This window comes from Nerophis lumbriciformis, linkage group LG04 (genome assembly GCF_033978685.3).
Source record: "Nerophis lumbriciformis linkage group LG04, RoL_Nlum_v2.1, whole genome shotgun sequence".
NCBI classification, from domain to species: domain Eukaryota; kingdom Metazoa; phylum Chordata; class Actinopteri; order Syngnathiformes; family Syngnathidae; genus Nerophis; species Nerophis lumbriciformis.
In genome coordinates, this window is record NC_084551.2 from 24,823,707 (window position 1) to 24,847,637 (window position 23,931).

The 23,931-nt window shown below is 39.7% G+C and overlaps 1 protein-coding gene across 1 annotated transcript in view; it reads right to left on the reverse strand.

Moving 5' to 3' along the window:
* The window catches only part of adamts16 (ADAM metallopeptidase with thrombospondin type 1 motif, 16), a 113,072-nt gene that overhangs the window by 85,205 nt on the left and 3,936 nt on the right, over positions 1 to 23,931 (reverse strand). Inside the window, exon 3 of the mRNA XM_061945085.1 lies at positions 14,771 to 15,129. Coding sequence (XP_061801069.1) covers positions 14,771 to 15,129 — 359 coding nt within the window. The remainder of the gene's footprint in view (positions 1 to 14,770; positions 15,130 to 23,931) is intronic.

The window sequence follows — 23,931 nt, forward strand, 5'->3', positions numbered from 1 at the left end:
GCAGCAAAAAAATTGTCATCTGACCTACAGTGTGTACGTACAGCATGCATGTCTGGGTTTGCAGGTCAGCAGAAACCTTAGTATGCATAGTATGCATGTTACTATGTGTGGATATACACAAGTGTTTGAAGATGTCATATGTCAGTCATGCCAGGGTATTGCTATTTTTGGATACTGACTTCTCTCATTTAATGAACATTGACTGTCAGCGTCTGTCTGTGGACATATGGAAATAGTTGAAAAAAATAAAATTGTGTAGCCTGCATCAGATACAGTATCTTGTTTGAGGTCTTGCCCTTTTTTGTGTCGGCTGAAAATATAAGCAGTCAAATATAATTCCTCGTACATACAGTGGATACTATGCTAAAGACTGTGCATCAATAAGGCATGCATGTGTGTCAATAGTAAAGACCATACAAGGACCTTTACACCATACTTTGGGTGCCATAAGATGATGGGAGAGTAGTTACATGTTTCAGAGTATTTCCATGTCAGATAATGATTATCATTTGCCAGTATACAGTAGTCGTGTTTGACAGACGAAAGATAATGGCGACAAAGAAATATATTTACAAACATATTTACTGTCAGGCCCGGTACTTTACCAGATGATTACAAACTTCGAGGCCCTTTAAGAAGAACAAAATGCAACAATAGGGGTTTTAGTATCAATCATGTGAAACCAAGAGCAGTCAAATTGCAACAAAGACAAATCCATTCCGAACCCAGATTCAGTGAGAAAAAAACTTACATTTAAAACACTTTCTTGTTGTCTACATAATATGTAATTGCGGTCCTTTGGTCAAAATATTGCAGAGATTATGTTTTACAGACCAACTTCTTATTTACGTGCCTCCACTTCGACAGTGTCTTCTCCCTGCCAGCCATGTTGTCGTTTTTAGAGCTTCAATAGCAAATCTGCTGACATATATACATTTGAACTCTATGTTACTTTGCATGTGCAAGTACAAGTCAGTCTTCCCCACAAGAGGATAGAGAAAAAAATGAGCTTATTGACCACAACGTTGGACTTCAAATTTCTACCATATATTGAGATATCGGCTTAATCACAGGGCAGGGCAAATGCGAATTGGCTCGTTTGGAGGAAGCAGGAAGGAAGGCAAGATGATTTTTATAAATATTTTTGCAATCCTCCACCGTTTATTTCAAATTTTCTGGAGTTATAGGGATCCCAAATACGCAAAGGCAGGTACCATTAGGTAGGAAAAGTTAGTTTTGCATAATACATCCACATTAAGATGGATGAGTAGGGAGATCTACAGTATTCACAGCGCTTCACTTTTTCCACATGTTATGTTACAGCCCTATTCCAAAATGTAATTGTGGAGGGGGCCGTGGCCTGCGGGCCTGCCGCGGAACGGGGTGTGCAAGGACCGGCCTCAAAAACAGCGACAGGTGAGTAGATGGCCCAGGTGGTCCTTGTTATCTAATCACCTGTCGCCTTTATTAGCAGCAGCCGGGACAAGACAGGGGAGTTGGAGTTGGAGCGAGGGCGAGAGACGCGAGACTGAGAAGAAAAAACATATATTGCTGGAAAGCAATCGCTGCATGAGAATAAAAAGACTTGATTCAAACGATCTACCGGTCTCCCGAAGATGTGTCGGCCAGGAGAACCCACACCAGAGGGAAACGTTCACAGTAATACATTCAGTTTTGTCTTTTAAATATTTTTTTTAATTTATAGTGCCAAGAGTAGAGAGCTGGTCCACAGTTCCACGACCAAGACAAAAAACATACTGTTCCTCCTGAATCCGAAGTTCGACTATCCGGCGTAGTCTCCTCTCCAGTATACCTGAATAGACCTTACCGGGAAGGCTGAGGAGTGTGACCCCACGATAGTTGGAACACACCCTTCGGTTACCCTTCTTAAAGGGAGGAACCACCACCCCGGTCTGCCAATCCAGATGCACTGCCCCCGATGTCCATGCAATGCTGCAGAGTCTTGTCAATCAAGACAGCCCCACAGCATCCAGAGCCTTAAGGAACTCTGAGCGGATCTCATCCACCCCCTGGGCCTTGCCACCAAGGAGCTTTTTAACTACCTCGGCAACCTCAGCCTCAGAAATAGGAGAGCCCACCACAGATTCCCCAGGCACTGCTTGCTCATAGGAAGATGTGTCATTGTTCATGCTTTCATCTTGTAATCATTGCAAAGGAACTGATTTATGAGTGACTAGACACAAGACTGATGGTTTAAAATAAATAATATGGCGCGAAAACAGGAAAGTAAAATATTTACACACAATAACTACTTATATGCAGGGTAACAAATAACAGCATACATGTTAACAATAAAAACACAACTTTAGCAATTATGCACAGATGTGCATGTAAATGACAATTATACACAACATGAAGTACTCCCACACTCTCCTTTAACCTGGGAATAAGCTTTTATCAATGTTTTTTGGATCGTTTTTACATTAAATATTTTTTCCATTAATAGCTCACATTTTACTTTGACCAAGCGTCTTTTTGTGTCGTTCTCACAAATTCCGGGTTCTAAATGGCTGCCAAAGTATACCAACTTGTCGGATTACATCCAGCATCTACTTTTCAGGTGAGATGCATGGTTTATGATCAACAATAAACTTCCAGGGAGCAGGAAAGAGAGGAAACACTCGATGTAAACATAGGGACACATTGTAGTGATCAAGGCGCCGCTATTAATAGTACGTCTGCATTAGCACTTATCATAACAATATCACTAATATTTGGGTAATATTCAAGTCACAAAAATGTAAATGGAGTATTGTTGGCACTCTTTGGATGGTTATTTATTGGATTTTATGAGCGGAATAAAGGACCACTCATTGGCAGATTGGACTTAGTTGGACTAAATCTGACTAATCTAAGTCTATAGAACTAGATCTGGCCAATCTAAGTCTATGAGCACGAACTGATGAAGCCTACTCAGATGAGCGGCAAAACGTCTTCTGAGACAAACCAAACAGTCCAGTTGCGATCGATTGAATGCCCTGAGATGACAATGACCTGGATGAATGAGAATTTTCATAGACATACTGCACTATAAATATGTTTAAAATAATCTGTTAACCTTTTGTAGCTTTGCCTATTGAAATGAAGTTTGTGAAAAATAATAAACAATAAAATGCATATAATTTAAAGACTACGGCTAAGTAAAAACAACGCAAGATATTTCCACTGATCAGCGTTTTTCAGCACAAAGATGCCACGCAAAAATTCCTGCAAGTCGAAAGTTCCTTTCGTTCTTCTTTCTCGCCGTAGTCAAGTTTGTTGTAATGGAAATTCCCAAACAATGGGAAATAATCAAGTCTTGTAGCATTCTGTAAATGGCGGTCCTGTGTTCGAAAAATATGTTTTAGGAACGCTCCCGATAAGGTTCCAGTAATCTTATAAAAGTCCAACCGAGCTGGCAGGAACCTCGAAAAATATCTGAAAAACTAAATCTACCTTGGTAATTTTTGTGGGAAACATAGGGGAAACTTTATTTACCCAAGTAAATAGGAAAGTTCCTGTAAAGGTTCCTGTAGTGTTCCCTCTTTCAGTGCTGGTTCATTATCTTCTATATGCCAACATGTTCTGTTGTCTTCTGAGTTCCTGTTAGACCTGTTACCTTTGTTCTGCCTTCTACCTAATAAAGGGACCTCCTGCCTGCTTTTGCCTGCCTTCTCTGCATTTTGAGATTGCGTCAACAGCTGACATGCGGCATTAACACAGTTGTGGCTTAAAGTTGCTGTGTTGTTGTGTTCTCAGCCACCATAGTTTTCTGTTGCGTGAATACGATTCATGTCAAAAATGTCAACACAAGTATATAGTAGAAAGAGCAAATACTGAATTCACGGTAAAGTATTTTACCGCCATCAGACAAAAGTCAGAGTCAAGTCCCGAGTCACTGATGTCAACTCAAATCCACACCTCTGCATTATACAGTGTATCGTTGGGGATTCTTTTGTCAACAACCACCACAAATCTATTTTTTTGGAAGTTAGCAAGTGGGCAAACAACTGTAAGTACCAATTGTATTTTTCTAGGCACATTGTTCTGAAGTCCTACTATGTTGAGACTATGTTTAAGCACTGGCTTTTACAAAACAACATGCATCCACTTCTTCTCAAACCAAGGCCCTATGTTAAGAGATTAGGTCACTCCATTGCCTTTCTTAAATAGCAAAGTCATCAGATTACACACTGCGCTCTACGAGGTGCAAATAGCAGTCATAAAATGCTGAAACACTACTTGGGAGGGCACAAACAGCTGGACTCTATGGAGTCAGACACATCCAGACAAGCAGCAACAGGAAGGGGTGGGAGGGTTGCTAAAAAACGGAACTTAGTAAGGAAGTATTCATTGTGTTAAAATGTGCACCTGACCATGTGTGTCGTTCTCTTTTGTCATACCCTATACATCAAAAACATGCTGAACTGGTAGTGAAAGTGCCACAGTTGTTTGAACATAATTACGACAGATATATTCTGCAGAACAACTGGTACAAATTAACAATAATAAAAGTTGACAATATTAAAGTTAATGCATTTTAACAGTGCTTTGTGCTTATGTCAGTGCAATACACCATAGTTGGCTCACCCCTGAAAACACATTAGACCACTTGGAGACCCATCAACAAATGTTTCCCACTGACTTTAAGAACATTTGATTAATTGTGCATGTTTCGCGAATTGACAGCAGCAGTCAGTCCTCTTATTTTCAAATCTGTATCACTCACTTCATAAGGCTCATTGTGAATATTCCTGGGAATCCTAGACAATGAAAGAGCACGTACCATTCCGACATTACGACCAATATGAACCCTGCAGCAAGAAACACACCCGTCCTTTTACAAGAGGAAAGCACAAGTGATTTGTGGAAGACACCTAGCCTTTATCTTTTGGCACAGAATAGTATTGTGCTGTAGGAAGGAATAAAAAACAACTTGGTGATTCTGGATTTTTCATGTAAATTTTGGGGCAAATAAATGTTAGGTTAAAACATTTGTACAGCTTACCCCACTATAAGCACTATTTACTATCTTCTTTTCATCTTTCCAGGTTGTCAACCCATCAAAGGATGTTGTGTCAGGCAAGTAAATTATCATCTGAAAATAAAAAAAACAATGTGGAGACCGTTGTGATCTCACATACTGCACAACATTAATCTTCCACTGCATACATCCTGTCTTTATCGATTATTGACTCACTTTCTTTTGAAATATAAAACAATAAAAACAAATATACGACTCGGATCATTAAAAGACACCAAAGAGCAAAGTAAATAATGAAATAAAACCACAGCAATGCATGAATTTTGTCAGCAGCTCAGACTTAAATGAAAGTTACCATGTGGGGAACACTTGCTCAGATCATACCCAGAAGTCACAGACACGCACTTATACAGTATTTTGTTCAAATGTATAAAACAGACAATGTCCATGTCTCTTACCTCTCTTTGCCCACTTAAAGCTTTAGCCAATTACACAAGACAGGGATATTCAACCAAATTGTTTTGGGGCGCCATATTTTCAGAAACCTCAGAACTGTGGGACCAGACTTCTCCCTTCACTATTTATCTTCTTGTGTATATTCCGGAGAACCAGCTTCCTCTACGGTAGACATTTGATTTTGGTCTATTTATTTTGTCAGAGTTACAGGAGTGCTCTGCTGTTTTTAAGGACGTTCCGCAAAAATGTGAGTCTCGCTTACGTTTTTGAACTGAACTCGCTGGCCAGTTAAATAGCCCATATGATGAAAAAGATAGGACCTAAAATTTAACCTTAAGAAACACTATGAGTAAAACTAAAGAAATTGAACAAACGACTTCTGACTGCATTTAAAGTAAATAAGCAACAGCATCAACTTACTGTTGTTAAATAAAACAAATTGTAACTGCTAAAGAGAAGAGGACTTAATGAGGTGCCTTGAGGAACACCTAAGTTATGTAAATCACAAGTTGGGACCCCAGTCTTCTATGTTTGCTAGCAAGGTTAAAATGTCAATGTAAGGATCTGCCAATGTGTTTACAGTTGTCAAAGTTCCGGTATGCATCAGGAGCACTCTTTTGATTTTTTTGGGAATTTGCTGCAAAAATGTTTTTTCTCTTAAGTCTTGAACTAAACTTGGGGGCCGGTGAGGTGTCATTCCTGTGATGGATTTAGCCCCCCGAGTCTCCAGTTAACTAGACGTGGTTTAAGGTACAGATTCAAAAATGCCTGCATCTTTCAACTTTTCCACCAACATGTAATTAGTGGTAGTGTGATTAGTGGTTTCCGTTATAGACGTATAAAATGATTGATATTTGGTACTAGTGTCAGCTGCTGCACATGTTCACACCATAGACAACTATTTTAGACAATTTTATTCTATCCATTCTTCACTTTTAAGTGTGAGAACTTTTGCAGTTAAAGTCCTTACTTTCATGAAAGCGTAAATAAACCCAGCATGGTGCAGTTGCAAAGGCAATGCACAGTATACATTAACTTTACGACACAATAGTCCTTTATAAATCATTTTCTGCAGTAAAAAAAAGCCCCTAGGAAGTAACAAGGACCTAACCTGACTCTCGCCAGATCCTTGTAGTTCGCTGAGGATCTGGGATCAAGGGCAATGCAAACTCCTTCGAGATAGCAAAAAATAATGAACCAATCAGGATCGCCGGACGCGATTTCATAGATGTGACGTAGCGCCGAAGCGACTGTTTGATTCAAACAACAATGGCGGCACGCAGCGAGGAGTCGTGGGCTGACATTGATTCTGCTATTGCAACTGTTTTGTCGACTCTATCGAATATTAATTATTTAAAAGATAAACAGAGAACTTTTCGTTCTGTCGTTATTCAATATGTCGGCTGTTCTGTTTTGGATTTCGCTCTCATCAGTGTCACGGGTTGATTTCTATGTGAGTGGTTGAAGTAACACGTCATTCAAGATAACGGACAAGTGGATTATCCAATCACATACAATGATTTTTTTACAAGGCCCCGCCTTCTGAAATACATCTCCTATTGAGAAGTCCCAGATCCTTGTGTGTAGCTCAGCGAACGACAAGAATCTGGCGAGAGTCAGGTTAACAATGACCAATCCTTCTCCTTCAATTAGTCAGTCTGTAAAAACATTAATCAGACTGCACTGTGTTTTCAGTTTCAAGCCAATGCAACATTCTCTAAACGACCTCCATCCATTCTGTGCCATATTATGGTAAACCGATTTGCATAGTTAATTACAAAAAGAGGACACCTGAATGGTCTCACATTTAATTTGAAAGTCAGGAGTATGCACATTTGCACATACACCAATATTGGTCTTGGACACTTTGGTCAATATTTACCTGACTTAAGTACAAGGCTGTGGTTGGTGAACTTTTTTTTTGACCAGCTAAAGAAACTATTTCCAAACAGATGGTAGCAATGTATTGTACTAAAGGTAAACCGTATAAAGGGCTATTGATAGTTTAGTGGTTCACATCGCTGAGTTTCATGCTGCTGGTATCGGTTAGATTCCACTCAACTGTAGAGATGGGAATTATGGCTCTTTTGAGTTGGCGGGATCCTAAGGAACCATTTATTTCAAAGGGCCATTCAAAAGACTGGCTCATAGTTATAGATCAAGAAAAACAATTACAGAAACAATTACTGGCAGCAGTTATAAGATTTGGATCAGAATATTTCAAACAAATACATACACTATTGGTGCATTGACAATGGAATCACTATTTCTAAAACTTTGTGGATCAACAATACACAAACATATATAAATAAATAATATAAGTATGTCTGTATGTGTATAGAAATATAAACAAAACTCAAATACAATTTAGGACAAGCTAAAAATGTGAATGCAAAATAGTTCTACCGTAGCTGGTGTTTACATTTGAACTACTTTACAAATCCACAGCAGAACAATTAACCGTAAATGTGTTTTCAAATGCCTCTTTCCGTTGTCTGTTGAATATGAAATCATATTCAACTTCATATATTAAAACAAAATGGGAGAAGGAAGGAGGGATAACTATATCTGAGACAGAATGGACAATAATATGGAAATATCAATGGACTTGTACCAGCTCACCCAAATGGAGGGAGTTTGGGTGGAAACATTTGATCAGATTTTTTATTACACCTTCTCAGAAGTCTCACTATGATAACAACTCCCCTGCCTGCTGGAGAAATTGTGGGAATTCAAATGCAAATCATTACCATGTTTTCTGGGACTGCTCCACCATAAAAGACTATTGGAAAGAGATACACCAAGCTCTACAGGATATTTTCAAACGTGAAATACCCTTCGAAGGTAAAACTTTGTTTTTTGGACATGTACCTCAGGACTGGCTGAAGAAAGATAAACACTTAATGAATATCCTACTGGTGACTTGTAAAAAGACCATTACTAGGAAATGGATATCCCAGGAGAGCCCAACTTTGAAGCAGTGGATGGAAACAACAATGGACATATATAAAGTGGAGAAGATAACTGCCTTTATTAATTAAAAATTGGAGAAATTTACTTCATACTGGGAAAATTGGGTCAAGTATGTCACGCCCCATAAACCTGACTTAAATTTTTCGAATTAGTGATTGTACTGCAAAAAAAAAGAAAGAAAAGGGATTACTCCTTATATGTGTATATGTATGTATGTATATATATATATATATATATATATATATATATATATATATATATATATATATATATATATATATATACTCTATATATATATATATATATATACAGTATATATATATATATATATATATATATATATATATATATATATATATATATATATATATATATATATATATATATATATCTGTTTACATTTTATTTTATTTCTGATTATTATTATTATTATTAATGTATTATTAGTATTTTTTTTTTTTTCTTTGTTCATTTAATCAATGTATTTGTAGATATTACTTTTTTTGTTTTTTTGTTTGTTTCTTTCTTTTTTGGGGCGGGGGGTGGTATGGGTGGGATATAAACAAAAATATTTTGACATTTAGGGCAGACAATAGATACATGATTTATGTGAATATGATGTAATGGATAGGAATGTCTGATGCTGGATGTCAATAAAAATCAAATGAAAAAGAAAAAAATCAAATGCCTCTTTCCTTTGACTCGGACTCATTTTCTATTCCAGTCAGGCCTTGGAGATTTTTTTTTTTAAACGACTCGCAACTGCAAACCCAGTTCTCATCTTTCACTTAAAAGATCCGTTCAAAAGACTTGACTCGCCTGTGAACGTCACATCTCTACTCAAATAACTAGTGATCAGTCAGCTGAAAATCAGCTTGGGTCGGCTCCAGCTATCCCAAACAATACAAGTGGTATATAAAACAAAACTGGGATTCTGTTTTTCAAACGCCAGATATAAATACAGCTTATAATTTCTTTCATGACATTTTTTTCTCACTTTATGATACACATTGCCCCATCAAAAAATGCACTATAACTAACTCCACAAAAACTCCATGGATAACCAAGGGGCTTGCGAACGCTTGCAAAAAGAACAATTATTTATATAGGACTTTTTTTCGGCATCAAACCATAGAAACAGAACAAAAGTACAAAACATATAAAAATAAATTAACCAGCATATTAAGAGCAAGCAGAAAATAATACACCACCAAACTATTAATCCAAAAGAAAAATGATATAAAGGGAATTTGGAAGGTATTAAATACAATTATTGGGCATGGTTTAAACAGTCCTTGTTATCCGGAGTTTTTTGTTGAGAACGACCAAATCATAAGTGACAAGAAGATGATTGCTGATGGCTTCAATATGTTTTTTGTTAATATTGGGCCTGAGCTGACAACAAAAATCCCAATTAATGATGAACAGCCCATGGAACTGATTGAAAAAAAATCCTTATTCAATGTTCCTTACTCCGACTGTTGAAAAGGAAGTATTGGAGGTTATTCAGAAAAGCAAGAACAAAACATCACGTGACATTTATGACCTCGACATGAGGACGGTCCGGAACGTAGCGGAAGAAATCATCAAACCATTCACACACATCTGCAATTTATCTCTTCAACTTGGACTATTTCCTTCACAAATGAAACTCTCAAAAGTCATCCCCATCTTCAAATCTGGAGACAAACACCACTTCACAAATTACCGGTCCATCTCCCTTCTGCCACAGTTGTCAAAAATATTGGAAAAATTATTTGATAATAGACTTCGTGGCTTCATTGAAAAGCACAAATTATTATCTGATTGTCAATATGGGTTTCGTCAAAATAGGTCAACTTCATTAGCTTTAAGTGATTTAATAGAAAACATTACTAATGGTATCGAGAAGAACAAATTTGTTATAGGAATTTTTATTGACCTGCAAAAGGCTTTCGATACCATTGACCACCAGATTTTGGTAAATAAACTGGAAAACTATGGCATAAGGGGAGTGGCAGGGAAATGGCTGAAGAGCTACTTGAATGAGAGACAGTAGATTGTTCAGATCGACCAACATCAATCTACACTCATGAACATAACCTGTGGAGTCCCCCAGGGGTCGATACTAGGACCCACACTATTTATAATGTATATCAACGAAATATGTAAAGTATCAACACTGCTGAAGTTCATCCTCTTTGCTGACGATACAACCATTACATGTGCAGGTGACGACATGAAGCAACTTCTGGCCTCTGTAACTGAGGAGATGATCAAGTTAAAAACTTGGTTTAATACCAACAAATTGTCTCTGAATTTAAAGAAGACCAAAATCATGCTCTTTAGCAATCGCAAAAGTAATATACCCATCAGGATTGTTATTGATGATACACCAATAGAATATGTTCAACAAAATTCATTCTTAGGAGTAATAATAGATGAAAATATCTCATGGAAGCCTCATATAAATTACCTGATTACAAAAGTTGCTAAATGTGTTGGAATGATGAGGAGATCATGTCATTTATTGAACACCAAAGCTCTGCTGTTATTGTATCATTCATGTACTATGTCATATTTAAACTATTGTGTTGAAGTCTGGGGGAATTGTTATAAATCCCATCTACAGCCTTTAGACACAGAAAAAGGCCATTAGGATTGTGTCCAATGTTCACTACAGACATCATTCAAATCCACTATTCATGAAGTTAAAGCAACTTAAACTTCACGATGTGATCAACTTTAAAACTGCTCAAATTATGTTTAGGGCATCCCAAAACTCTCTACCATCCAATATACAAAACCTATTCCAGGATAGAGATGCTCACCATAGTTACAGTCTAAGAGGAAACAACAAATTATATTTGCCTACATTTAGAACAACTTTAAAATCAATGTGCATTTCAGTGCGTGAAGTCACTCTGTGGAACAACTTAGGAATCGAGTTAAAAACCTGTTCTAACATGATTCAATTTAAAAGACTGTTTAAAAAAGAAGTACTGAAGAAGTACGAGGAGGAAAGAGAGTGATGCCCTCAGCACAGAGTGATGGGATAGAGGTGTATGGTCAGAGTGTTTGGGCCTGTGTGTGTGTGTGTGTGTGTGTGTGTGTGTGTGTGTGTGTGTGTGTGTGTGTGTGTGTGTGTGTGTGTGTGTGTGTGTGTGTGTGTGTGAGTGTGTGTGTGTGTTTTGTCTCGTCTTGTCTTGTCTCATAGTAACAGTGGTACTATTGTATTGTTAGTATACAGGAGCTTTTCTTGTTTTTGTTTGTATAGTATTGTTCTTGTATTATATTGTTTATGTTAAATGTGGAATAAGTGAGAGGGGTTGGGATATTATAAGCATCTGCTTCATCCAACCCCTTTTCAAACCTTGCATAAATGTCTCTGCCAAAATGTAAAAAAAAAAAGAAAGAAAAAAAAAGTGTGTTGTACTGTGCAGGTTTGAAATAAATAAAAAAAAAAAAAAAGGCTCATCATGTAATGCTAAACATTCGTAATTTTAGAAACATCTTAAAGATAACCTTTTAAATAAGTCAAAATATATTTGCAGTACTTTGCTCTAGACCTAGTCGCAGAACTATTTACATCATCTGCCTTTTGATTGAATCTGTTAGTGTTTTTCAATGCTGACACACACAAAGAGCACATCCCCGGAGTGCTATTATCTGTGGTTATTGAGGGAAATAACAATGGCAGTGGTTTTCCCACTGATAATCCCAAACTACCAAAGACCAGCACGGAATCCATTGAAAACCACTGCAATAAAATCAATTAAAAAAAACAAAAACAAAATGGAAATGTTGTCACACTGGCTCAAACTGTCTACACATAATTGGAATGACTTCTGTACTTCAATTTGAACTTGGAAAAAAATACAACTGCGAAATTGATCTCCCTACTGTGAATGTCAGTTCAATGCTGAGCGGATTACACGTGTATTAATGTAGTCCTTTGTTCTCTTGAATGCTAAGAGGACTAGCATTGCAACTTGTGGTCTTATGGTGGAGCTGCTTCACTTAAGCTCAATTATTGTCATTCCCTCATTATTTTTATGCAGCAAACAGGACCACCAAGAAAAGAACTGAAATTCAGCCAAGTGTCTGCACAGAACAAAACGAGGGTATAGAGGCTAGGATTTGTCTCGGTAGCAATAAGCTTACAAATGCATCAGCTGTACACACACACACACACACACACACACACACACACACACACACACACACTTACGCGCACACACCACTACACTGTTTCGCGCATCCACTTTTGTCCAAATTAATCATGCATTTTAATCAAGTGAAATGCATAGGTTTGAAATCTTTCTCTATTGAATCAAAGCTTATGGATTTATTTACATATCCAAACTAAAATCCCAGTTTCCTTATATTTATACCCTAACTAATCAACTCAGCATCTGATTTGTAATTTCCTAAATATCTCCAAATTCTAAATGTTTCGTATATTGTGTCTGTGGGAATCTAGAGCTTTAATAAATGTGAAAGGATCACATGCTTCTTTTTTCTCCAACACAGCAGGACATCTAATGCTGTGTTTACACTATCAGTGGTCCCAAGATGCGACAAATTTAACAAATAGGCTCAGTTATAAATCACTTGGTCAGTAGCAATGCTTTACTTTTGGGATAAATTGTACTTATCAGAGTAGTTTTAATGCAACATTTTACTTTTACTTGAGTATTTTTGTGAAGAGGAAACAATACTTTTATTTTGTTACATTGACTTTAGTTCTGATTGCGGGTATTTATTTACATCAGAATTACATTAATTAATTTGCCTCGTTGGAGACGCTTCTTTCAGTGGGCACGGTCACATGACTTTGTGTCACCAATCCAACGTGAGCCCTAGTGACCTTTGATTCCATTTAACCAATTAAATGGAGGCTGGCAGTCATGTGACTCCACACTAACTACACACTGTAAAAAGTAACATGATGGCAGAAGAAGTAGTACCCCTTTTCAATGTTTACTTTACAAACTAGGACAACCGATGTTTATATCAAGTGCTGTCATCTGTGTCAGTAGAAATGTTCACATTTCAGCCTACAATAATTACATTTCCAACTAGACAAAATTGACAAAAACATTGCGGTAAATTGTAGATATTTTAGCTAACAATATGCTAGTACAAGTGAGGTTATAACATCATATAAGGTGCATCTTTTATAGTACATGTACATGGTGTAATAGTTTCTCTCTGTTTTGTGCGCACGCACACACACACACACACATGCTCACGCACACGCACACAAACTTTTTTTCAATGATTTCTTACTCTTAAGTAATAATTTGGATGACTACTTTTTACTTGAGTCTTATTACTCCAAACCAGGGATGTCCGAAGTGGGGCACGCAGGACAAATTTGGCCCACCGTGTCATTTAATTTGGCTACCAAATTTAATTCATGTTCATACTGACCTCTTTGAAGCTGTACAATCACTGATGGCATGTCCACAAGGCTACACTTGAAGAAAGTCAATAGATTTTTAATGTAAAAACCTGGCAGTTTAGTCGCCAGAAATTTACAATAAAATCAACAGTGGTACCATTTTTCCATCAACGGTAATGCACTATAAAATTTGATTTTATGGTAAAAAAAAGAAGCAGCTTAGTTTCCAGAATTTTGCTGTAAACAAAACAGGGTTACTGTTATTTAATTAATAGTAATGCACTTTGAAAAGATGGCAGCTTAGTTAGACACTAGAATTTTAATGTAAAAACAAAGTTTTTTCCATTTCCAGTAATTTGGTGTAAAAACCACCATAAATTCTATGGTAAAATGGTGATGACTGAACTGTCAGGTTTTTTAATTGTAAAATATATAGATTATTTTTGTTATTTTTTTTACAAGCTAACTGGTTGTGTTTAAATTTGAGACCCCTGCTCTACAGAAAAGTTGGGACTTGTTCACGCTCTATGGAAAAGGATAATCTTGGTCGCCACGCTTTGCCCATGTCGTAAAGATCGAAAACAATCACATAAAATATCTAGCAAGAACTGGCTACAGAACACCGCCTGGATATCTGCAGAAAATGAAACTTATATCATATTTATATATGCGGTATGAGGCTAAATTCCTCACTGTTGGTGCTGTTGCATGGTAAAAATCATTATTTGACCCACGGACCATTGGCACATTTTCACTTGGCCCTTTGAGGCCAAACGTTTGGGCACACCTGCTCTTAAGTAACAGTACAATGTATGGCTATTATAATCACCTCTGGTGAGTTGATCAACATAAATGCTGGCACATTCTTTGCATACTTTAGATGTACTGACCATGGAGTTTTGGTGAAAACACTCAGATGCCTTCTCATTCAAACTTTCCTGCAATCCGACCCCAGGCACGTTCAGACTCACCATCCCCGTGCATGTGGACAGCGCCACCGACGAATTGACCCTCGACCTCAGTGACCCCTGGTAAAAGCAGAGGTCGTCTTGGTGGTAAGTCCTCAGGCTCTCGGTGCCGTTGATTCCCAGGACCTGGATGATGAAGCCAGGTGCAATCAGACTCTTTGAGGTCTCCTTCATCTCCATGTGGAAGTCTTGCCCCAAGCCGCTCACGCGGATGTGAGTCGTTTCACTGTCGCCATCAGCGTTTGACGAGGATGCAGCTGGAGAGAGCGATCTGCGTCGTCGTCTGCGTTGGTGGTGGGCAATCTTGTGGGAGATGTACACACCTTGGTGGTCGACCTCATATGGAGCTACAAACTCATATTCTGGTCAGGATTAGAAAAGAAGATGGTGTCAGACGTGTCTACACACATATTAAATGTGTTCAGTCATACTGGTGTATATAATCACATTTATTGGTGAAATCAAGAAAAACAAATATAATATTTTAAATGTTACCTTGGTGAACAATAATACTTATTATCACTCATACATAATTTCCAGTTCTACCATTTTTAGAAATATATATTAAAAATAATAAATTGATGTTTACAGTCACATACTGTTATATCATAATACATGATAGATAGGGTTCAAGTGTGCTGTGTGGGGTCTGTGGCGTGTGCGGATGTCCATCAAAGGCCTATGGGACATGTGTGTAGTTACCCTTGCAAAAAAAACAACTTGCATTGTTTGTGTAATCCTGCTAAATATCTTTGTTTATACTTACTATTAGCTAGGGGGTTTAAAGATTTTACACAGTACTGTATTTGATCATTTTTGTCGATTTTTACATGTTTCTTTGTTCGTTTGTTTACTAAGATCCCCATTAGCTGCTAACCTGACTCTCACCAGATCCTTGTAGTTCGCTGAGCTCCACACAAGGATCTGGGACTTCTCAATGGGAGATGTATTTCAGGTGGGGGGGCCTTGTAAAAAAAAATTATTGTATGTAATTGGATGAACCACTTGTCCGTTATCTTGAATGATGTGCTACTTCAACCACTCACATCCAAATCAACCCGTGACGCTGATGAGAGCGACGCTGGGAAATCCAAAACAGAACAGCTGACATATTGGATAACGACAGAGCGAAAAGTTCTCTGTTCATCTTTTAAAGAATTAATATCCGATAGATTCGACCAAACAGTTGCAATAGCAGAATCAATGTCAGCACACGACTCCTCGCTGCGTGCCGCCATTGTTTTGCTTCGGCGCTACGTCACATCTATGAAATCCCGCCCGGCGATCCTGATTGGTTCGTTATTTTTTGCTATCTTGAAGGAGATTGCATTGCCCTCGAGCCCAGATCCTTGTGTGGAGCTCAGCGAACTACAAGGATCTGGCAAGAGTCAGGTTAATTAGCTAGAGCAATACCAGCCAACATTATTCCTGGGGTCTAACACTTCAAAAACGCTTTTATACATGTACTACATTAAAGCAAAAGGGGATACACACATATTCATACATTGCATATAACACAACATTAAACATAAAAAAAACGGCTCCACATTGATAAGGATAAGAAGTAAATAATACCGACATTATGCTAGTATATAGGATAACACAATAGCCATAAAAATACAATTGTTTACGGAAACAAAAAGTACAAATTATTTGCATGCAATCAATTTAGAAACCAAAAATAAATCATAAGGACAAGAAAATAATTCTTATTATTGTGTGCGATGTGCTCTGCGCCATTCAAAACCAATTCCAAAAGAACTTTAGATAAAACTGAGGCAATTAGTTAGTATTGCAGGGACAAACTGTCTTATTATCGGTGCACATCAAGTTTAAAATAGCATTTTAAAAGAAACATGAACGTGAAGATGGTACCGCTAGCATGAATGCTACATGGGCAGCAAACAAAGGACAAGAAACTATGCTTGCCAAGGTTGTCAATTGTCCCTTGAAAAACATAATTGTCAGTACAAGTCCATTATCAATCTATAAATGGGACATACTTTGTCCCGTAATACCGTGTAAATCAAAACAGTCTGAAATGTCAGTGGAATTATTTCATGACAAGACTCTTTACATTACATTTTACGGTAAAGCAGCAGACCTTACATGCCTATGTACATTACTCCAAAACACGCATTTCATTCAATTTAAGTTTGAGTCAAATTGTATAATTTCACAAAAAAGGCCGAACCAATTACCCCGCTGGTAGGGGTGAAGATTGGCTGCCAAAGCTGTCGAAGATGAAGTGCATACAAAAAATGTAATCTCCACTTTGGTCAGACAGCTCCAAATAGTTTATTGCAGTCTTGTTAGCTTGTCGTGCTGCGGCGACATTGATACTCCGTTGTGTTCTGACACTACTAGAGTCAAAGTCTCACTATTGTAAAGATGTGTCCTTAATGACGCAGGAGTTGAAGATGAAGTCTATCAAAAGTTGTTTTGTCAAAATACATATTATACTTCAAGTGGAACTCCAATTTTTTTCAATTTTGCCAATCGTTCACAATCTTCATTAAATACATGACGATGGAGGTTTCTATTTTTTATTATGCATTCTAAATATTAAATAAATGCGATCAAAAGTCAGCTTACAATTAAGCCAGAGGGGGGCCACTCTATTTTGTCTATTAAGCCCTTAAAAAAACATCCAAAAACCTCCATTAAGGTTTTATATACATAATGTATATGTATATAAAACATGTATATGTAATGTAGTAACAAGGACATTTATAATAACATTTCATATTTACATATTTTGATCATTTTAAGCATATGTAGCGCAATAATTAAAAAAACGCATCACATTTGCTTTTAGCTTTTCTTCATCACTGATTATTACTCACTGCAGACTTCATGAGAGCCAACAAACATAATCACATACTGTAGAATGTCTGCTGTCATTAGAATGTCCATATATTCCCATTTAGATGAAGAATAACTCATAATCCTCACACACATGTCTTTTCATGTTGTTCTCGACATTTCCGGGTCCTAATCGGCTGTCAAAGTGTACCAACTTGTATGAATATGTCCTCCGCCTTCTTCTATCCAGGTGAAAGGCATGATTGATGATCTAGAATAAACTTCCAGGGAGAAAGGAAGCGGGGAAACACCTCGCCAGATGATCATGTCGAAATTGTACACACGCTTGTGATCACGGCACCGCTATAAGTAGTCCGTCTGCGTTAGCACATATAATAACAATATCAGTAATACTTGGTTAATATTCAAGTCATGAGATGTAAATGGTGTATTTTTGCCGGTTTTTGAATGGTTATTTATTGGATTTTATGGGCGGAATAGAGGACCTCCCTTTGGCTCCTCTGTAAGCAGACTTTTATTTACGTTTATTTACAAGTTAGAATGCATTAAAAAAATCCATCCGTCGTGATGTCTTTCATAATGATTGTGAACGATAGGCAAAATTCAAAAAAAGTGCAGTTTCCCTTTAAATAGGACTTACTTTAACACCTATTTAGGCCAAAAATATGTCAAATATCCTTTAAAATTCTGCGATATAGTAAAGCCAAAATATTTAAAGCGGGATATAGCAAAGGACGACTATACATCAACTTTTTAGAAAAAATATACGGGTTTTTTACGTTTTGAGTTAATTTAGAAAGAGAACTTGAGATTGATTAAGCCAACATTTGGCCCAGGTGTGTGCCAAAATACTTAAAGCACATATTGCAACTGTTATCGGCTATGTAATGACCCGATGTGCTTGACTAGCTCAGATAGTCATGGTCCAGTGATCAGAGTCTTTCCTCTGTGCTCGGTATACAGGTATTTGTGGGAGTCAGCAGTTTAGTCTCTTTCCTTCCAACTTATTGGGACAAATGCAGTCTGTCTTTAAACTATTTAACATGCTTTATTAAACTTTTAATATAACCTAATCATTTTGAGACAATCATTTTATATGTACATTATATACTAAAGGGTTGCAACGATTAGTCTACATAATCGACAACATCAATTATAAAAACTCATCGACAGAGATGTGTTATTGTCGGCTCGTTGCTTTATTAAAATTGAATTAATAAAGTGAGAAATGTTCATGTTGGCACTTGTATTCCTTGAGGTAAATAAGTCCAGCCAAATAACCCTAAAAGCACTGGATAAAAACATGTTTTGCACTGAATGTCATGTTTACAGGACATGTTGCACTTTTTAAGTCTTTTGATTAATTTTTTACAGTGCTAATATACTTTGGGTGTTACGATCCGCTGCACGGATCATAGTTTGTTTATGTTTCTCGTCACATATGTTTTCAGCACATTTGATTTTGTTTGTGTTCAGTTGCCATGTCAGCTGATTACTTTCACCTGCCTCTGGTTAGTGTTCGGGACGCGCACCTGTTGCCCGGGCACTAATCAGAGGGCTATTTAGTCTTTGCTCTGGCCTCACTCTGTCTGGCTTCGTAGTTTGTTCCCATACAACTGATAACGACAACTTAGATTCCCGCTAGCTTTTCACGCTATGCTATTTTTTCCTGCTAGCTCCCACGCTAGTCCTTTTGTTTTGCCTTTTGTGCTACATGCATGTTTTTTGTTTATCCATCATATGATTTATATTTAAAATAAATCATTTTCCTACCTGCAAGCTGTGTCCGAAGCCGTCTGCATCCTTGGGAGAACCACACCCGCATCACTATGCGACCCAGTCGTTTCAGTACGAAGCCAGCAGAAGACAATTCTCCCGCACCGGCTAACGAGGAGTTGGACGAAGGTACGCTCATGGTGTTGCGAGCGATGGAAGCCGAGACGCTTCGCTATTCGACGGAGGAGAGGTCGAATCTCATGTGGGGAGCTGGAGGCTCTCTTATCCCCATCGATTCCCTCTGGTCGGAAGACATCGCCGCTACACCGCAGTACCGTGCGCGCCGTCAAAGACGGAAGCCGGCCAGGAGGTCTTTCCCTCGCCGCCAAGACGCGCCGCTCCTGCAAACTCCTCCCCCGGACCGAAGCAAGCTACATTCAGCCCAAACTTCCCCTCCTCAGATGTTTGGCAACCCCATCGACCACTTCGCCAAACAGTTCTCTGATTGGGCTGTCAGTCACATGGACATTTCCAACAATGATGTCATTTCATTGGCGCCCCCCGAAGAGGTAACTCCGCCCACTCCCGATGACGTCATTGAGCAAGAAATTTTTTTTCCATCATCTGCTTCTTTCAGTCAGCCACCTCCAAATGACTTTTATTCCAAGATAAAACATTATCAGGACATTTTTATTAAGTGTAAGTCTAGTCAGTCACATTCTGATTTTCAGACTCCACCTCCAGTGAATTTGGTTCCGCCCCCAGTGACTATTGCTCCGCCCACTGCACATATTTTTTCCCCCTGTGCTCCCACCCAATCTCAAGTGAGGAGTAATAAAAGTCAATTTGGACAATTTAAAGAAGAGTATACCCCCCTCCATACCTCCCCCCACCCACCCTTGAAGACGGTTCCAAACCGCAAAGAGCGCGTCTGGTATCCGCGTCTTGAGGGGGGGGCTAGTACTGGGAACTGTGCTAGTGCGGTGGCACAACTTCGGCGTACTAAGCCGCAACCACCTGTACGGCCACCGCCACCAGTTTTTTGGCGTGCTAAGCGGCAACCTCCTGCACGGCCACCGCCACCAGTCTTTCGGCGTGCTAAACCGCAACCTCCTGCACGGCCACCGCCACCAGTTTTTCGGCGTGCTAAACCGCAACCTCCTGCACGGCCACCGCCACCAGTCTTCCGGCGTGCTAAACCGCAACCTCCTGCACGGCCACCGCCACCAGTCCTTCGTCCTGCTAAGCCACAACCGCCAGCTAGGCCACCTCCAGCTGCACCTCGGCTAGCACCTGTTCCTGCACCTCGGCTGACACACCAAGCTTCGTCTCCAGTACCTCCACCACGCCAAGCTCCACCATGCCAAGTTCCTCGGCTGGTTCCCACACCAGCGCCGGCTCCAAGGCTGGTTCCCACACCAGCGCCGGCTCCACGGCTGGTTCCCACACCAGCGCCGGCTCCACGGCTGGTTCCCACACCAGCGCCGGCTCCACGGCTGGTACCCACACCAGCGCCGGCTCCACGGCTGGTACCCACACCAGCGCCGGCTCCACGGCTGGTACCCACACCAGCGCCGGCTCCACGGCTGGTTCCCACACCAGCGCCGGCTCCAAGGCTGGTACCCACACCAGCGCCGGCTCCACGGCTGGTACCCACACCAGCGCCGGCTCCACGGCTGGTACCCACACCAGCGCCGGCTCCACGGCTGGTACCCACACCAGCGCCGGCTCCACGGCTGGTACCCACACCAGCGCCGGCTCCACGGCTGGTACCAGAACCTGCACCTGCTCCACGGCTGGTACCAGAACCTGCACCTGCTTCCACGGCGACGACGTCTCCTCCTGCCTCCACGGCGACGTCGGCTCCTCCTGCCTCCACGGCGACGTCGGCTCCTCCTGCCTCCACGGCGACGTCGGCTCCTCCTGCCTCCACGGCGACGTCTGCTCTCTCCTCGTCTTCGTCTCAGCGACCTCGAGTGGTCTGGCTGCGCAAGCGGCGCTCTCGGAGGTTTGTTTATGGACACCAGTGGCGCAAACAGCAGCGACACCCGAGACGTAGTCGTAGAACTCTCCGGCTGCTGAGCTTCTGGCGCCACTCACGCCCACCTTCTCGGCAGCCACGAATGTGGCCTTTCCGTGGTCGCCCGCCTCGCCTGCGGCAGCGGCGTTCCACTCGCCGCCGCCACCTGACTCTTCCCCGGTGGATTCGGGGACACGTGGCCTGGCAACCCACCACCAAATCCTCCCTCCACCCTCCCTTGACTCTCGAACTATTTCTTGTTTTTTGGGTTCTAGTTTTATTTAGTGTCAAGGGACATCTGGAATCTGTCCTTTAAGGGGGGGTACTGTTACGATCCGCTGCACGGATCATAGTTTGTTTATGTTTCTCGTCACATATGTTTTCAGCACATTTGATTTTGTTTGTGTTCAGTTGCCATGTCAGCTGATTACTTTCACCTGCCTCTGGTTAGTGTTCGGGACGCGCACCTGTTGCCCGGGCACTAATCAGAGGGCTATTTAGTCTTTGCTCTGGCCTCACTCTGTCTGGCTTCGTAGTTTGTTCCCATACAACTGATAACGACAACTTAGATTCCCGCTAGCTTTTCACGCTATGCTATTTTTTCCTGCTAGCTCCCACGCTAGTCCTTTTGTTTTGCCTTTTGTGCTACATGCATGTTTTTTGTTTATCCATCATATGATTTATATTTAAAATAAATCATTTTCCTACCTGCAAGCTGTGTCCGAAGCCGTCTGCATCCTTGGGAGAACCACACCCGCATCACTATGCGACCCAGTCGTTTCATTGGGCCTGGTTTACTAAAGATTTGCATGTATTAAGACACGTGCAAACTTGATAGCAAACGCAAAGATGATCTGCTGAGCTTGTGCGCAGATGATTGCCTCTCTTAAGTGAGCAAAATAAGGAACGCAATGCTTTTATTGTGTCCGTCTTCATGAATATGCAAAATATATGCTGATTTTTAAAACGGCCACAATGCTGGAAGGAGAAAATGCAAATATAATGATTTAGCTCATGCAGTGTGATTTATCAAGACTAAAACTGTTATGTGGCTGCTGTTTAGCATCTATATTTATTACGTTTAGAAAGGACGTGCAAACTGACAGTTACACAGAAATGGCTGTGAGAAAGGAGGTGACTACGCTGCGAGAAAGGAGGTGACTACGCTGCAGCTCTGTCCTACTTATGCTTGTGATCATATACGGACTGTCAAAAATAAAAATATTAGACATAATGTCTATTCAGCAATACCATTTTATAATTGTATAGCTGCTGAATGACTTAAGAGGCTGATTAAAACAAATTCAATTGATGCATTTTACTGTCGGCTGGTATTTTTTTAATGACATTTGTTTTTTCATATTTATAAACAAACATTTTTGCAATATGCATTTTCTTGAGTTTGGAACACTCGCAGTTAGTGCCAGCATCTCTAATTAGCGCATCTTCTGAGCACTAAAAAGTGGATCCAATTGTAGATGCACTGCAGGACTATTTCTAAAATGCACATAAATAGTGGTACAGTTCATGTCTGCTGCTTGTTTCAAAAGATAGCAAAACTAAACAGGCAAGAGGATGTGCATTCATGTGCATTTACTGCACATGAATGTGCAGTAAATGAGTGTATCCATGGTAAAAGCCGCACAGTGCATGCAAAACCTAATATAAATAAGGCCGTCTCCACCAATTATCAGTTGTACATACACAAAGTCATAGTAGATTGCACGCATCATGCCCACTAATAGTATGCACAATTTTATGGTTTGCACATACTGTTTAGCACATAGTATTTGGCTTTTACCAGGTCAGACCCTTTGTGTAATAAAGTAAAAACATTCATTTCACAACAATTTGTTTCTTTTGTTACAATTGAATTGACTTGTATAGGTTTTAAAACGGAGTTAAAATCAAGTCGCGGACTCAAGGTCAGACTTAAAACGTGTAAAGCAGATCGTAGGCAATAATCTTTTGACTACTCGACTTATCGAAAAAATAATCGCTGACAAGTCGACTATAAAATGGTCAGTTGCAGCCCTAATATACTTTTCTATTATGTTAGGAATTCACAGACATCTTTACTGACTCTTAAAATTATTCCTGTTCTGTCCTGCCTAATTTTGCCGGAAGGGTCAGTAAAGGAAATGTTTGAGACCAGTTCCAACTGGGCCACTTTAGCAGGGAGTGGATCATGTTTAACTTAGTGTTTTACTACAGTTTTTACCATAGCTGGGGTCAAGTAACTGCAGGTCATAAAGACAGATGGTCACAGGCTACATATATAATGGCTCGCGGTAATTAAACCAAAAAGTGTAGTTAACCTTTCGGACCACTCCAAAATGACTTTTCCAGAGGTGGACATCATTGCTCCCCATGCTATAGTAACATTGTAAGAAGAAAAGCCAGAAACCTAATGCTTGTCTTTAAGATGCTTACATGCACAGATCGATGTGACTGATGCCTGGAGAGATGTTATCAACCATTCTGGAGTGTTAATGGTGGGTGTCTGGTACTAGAAGCAATCAAAACGTTAATGCACTTGATGAACTTTGGGCCTGTGAGTCACCAACAAGCAAACATATTCCGTTTCATTGTTGACTTGCAG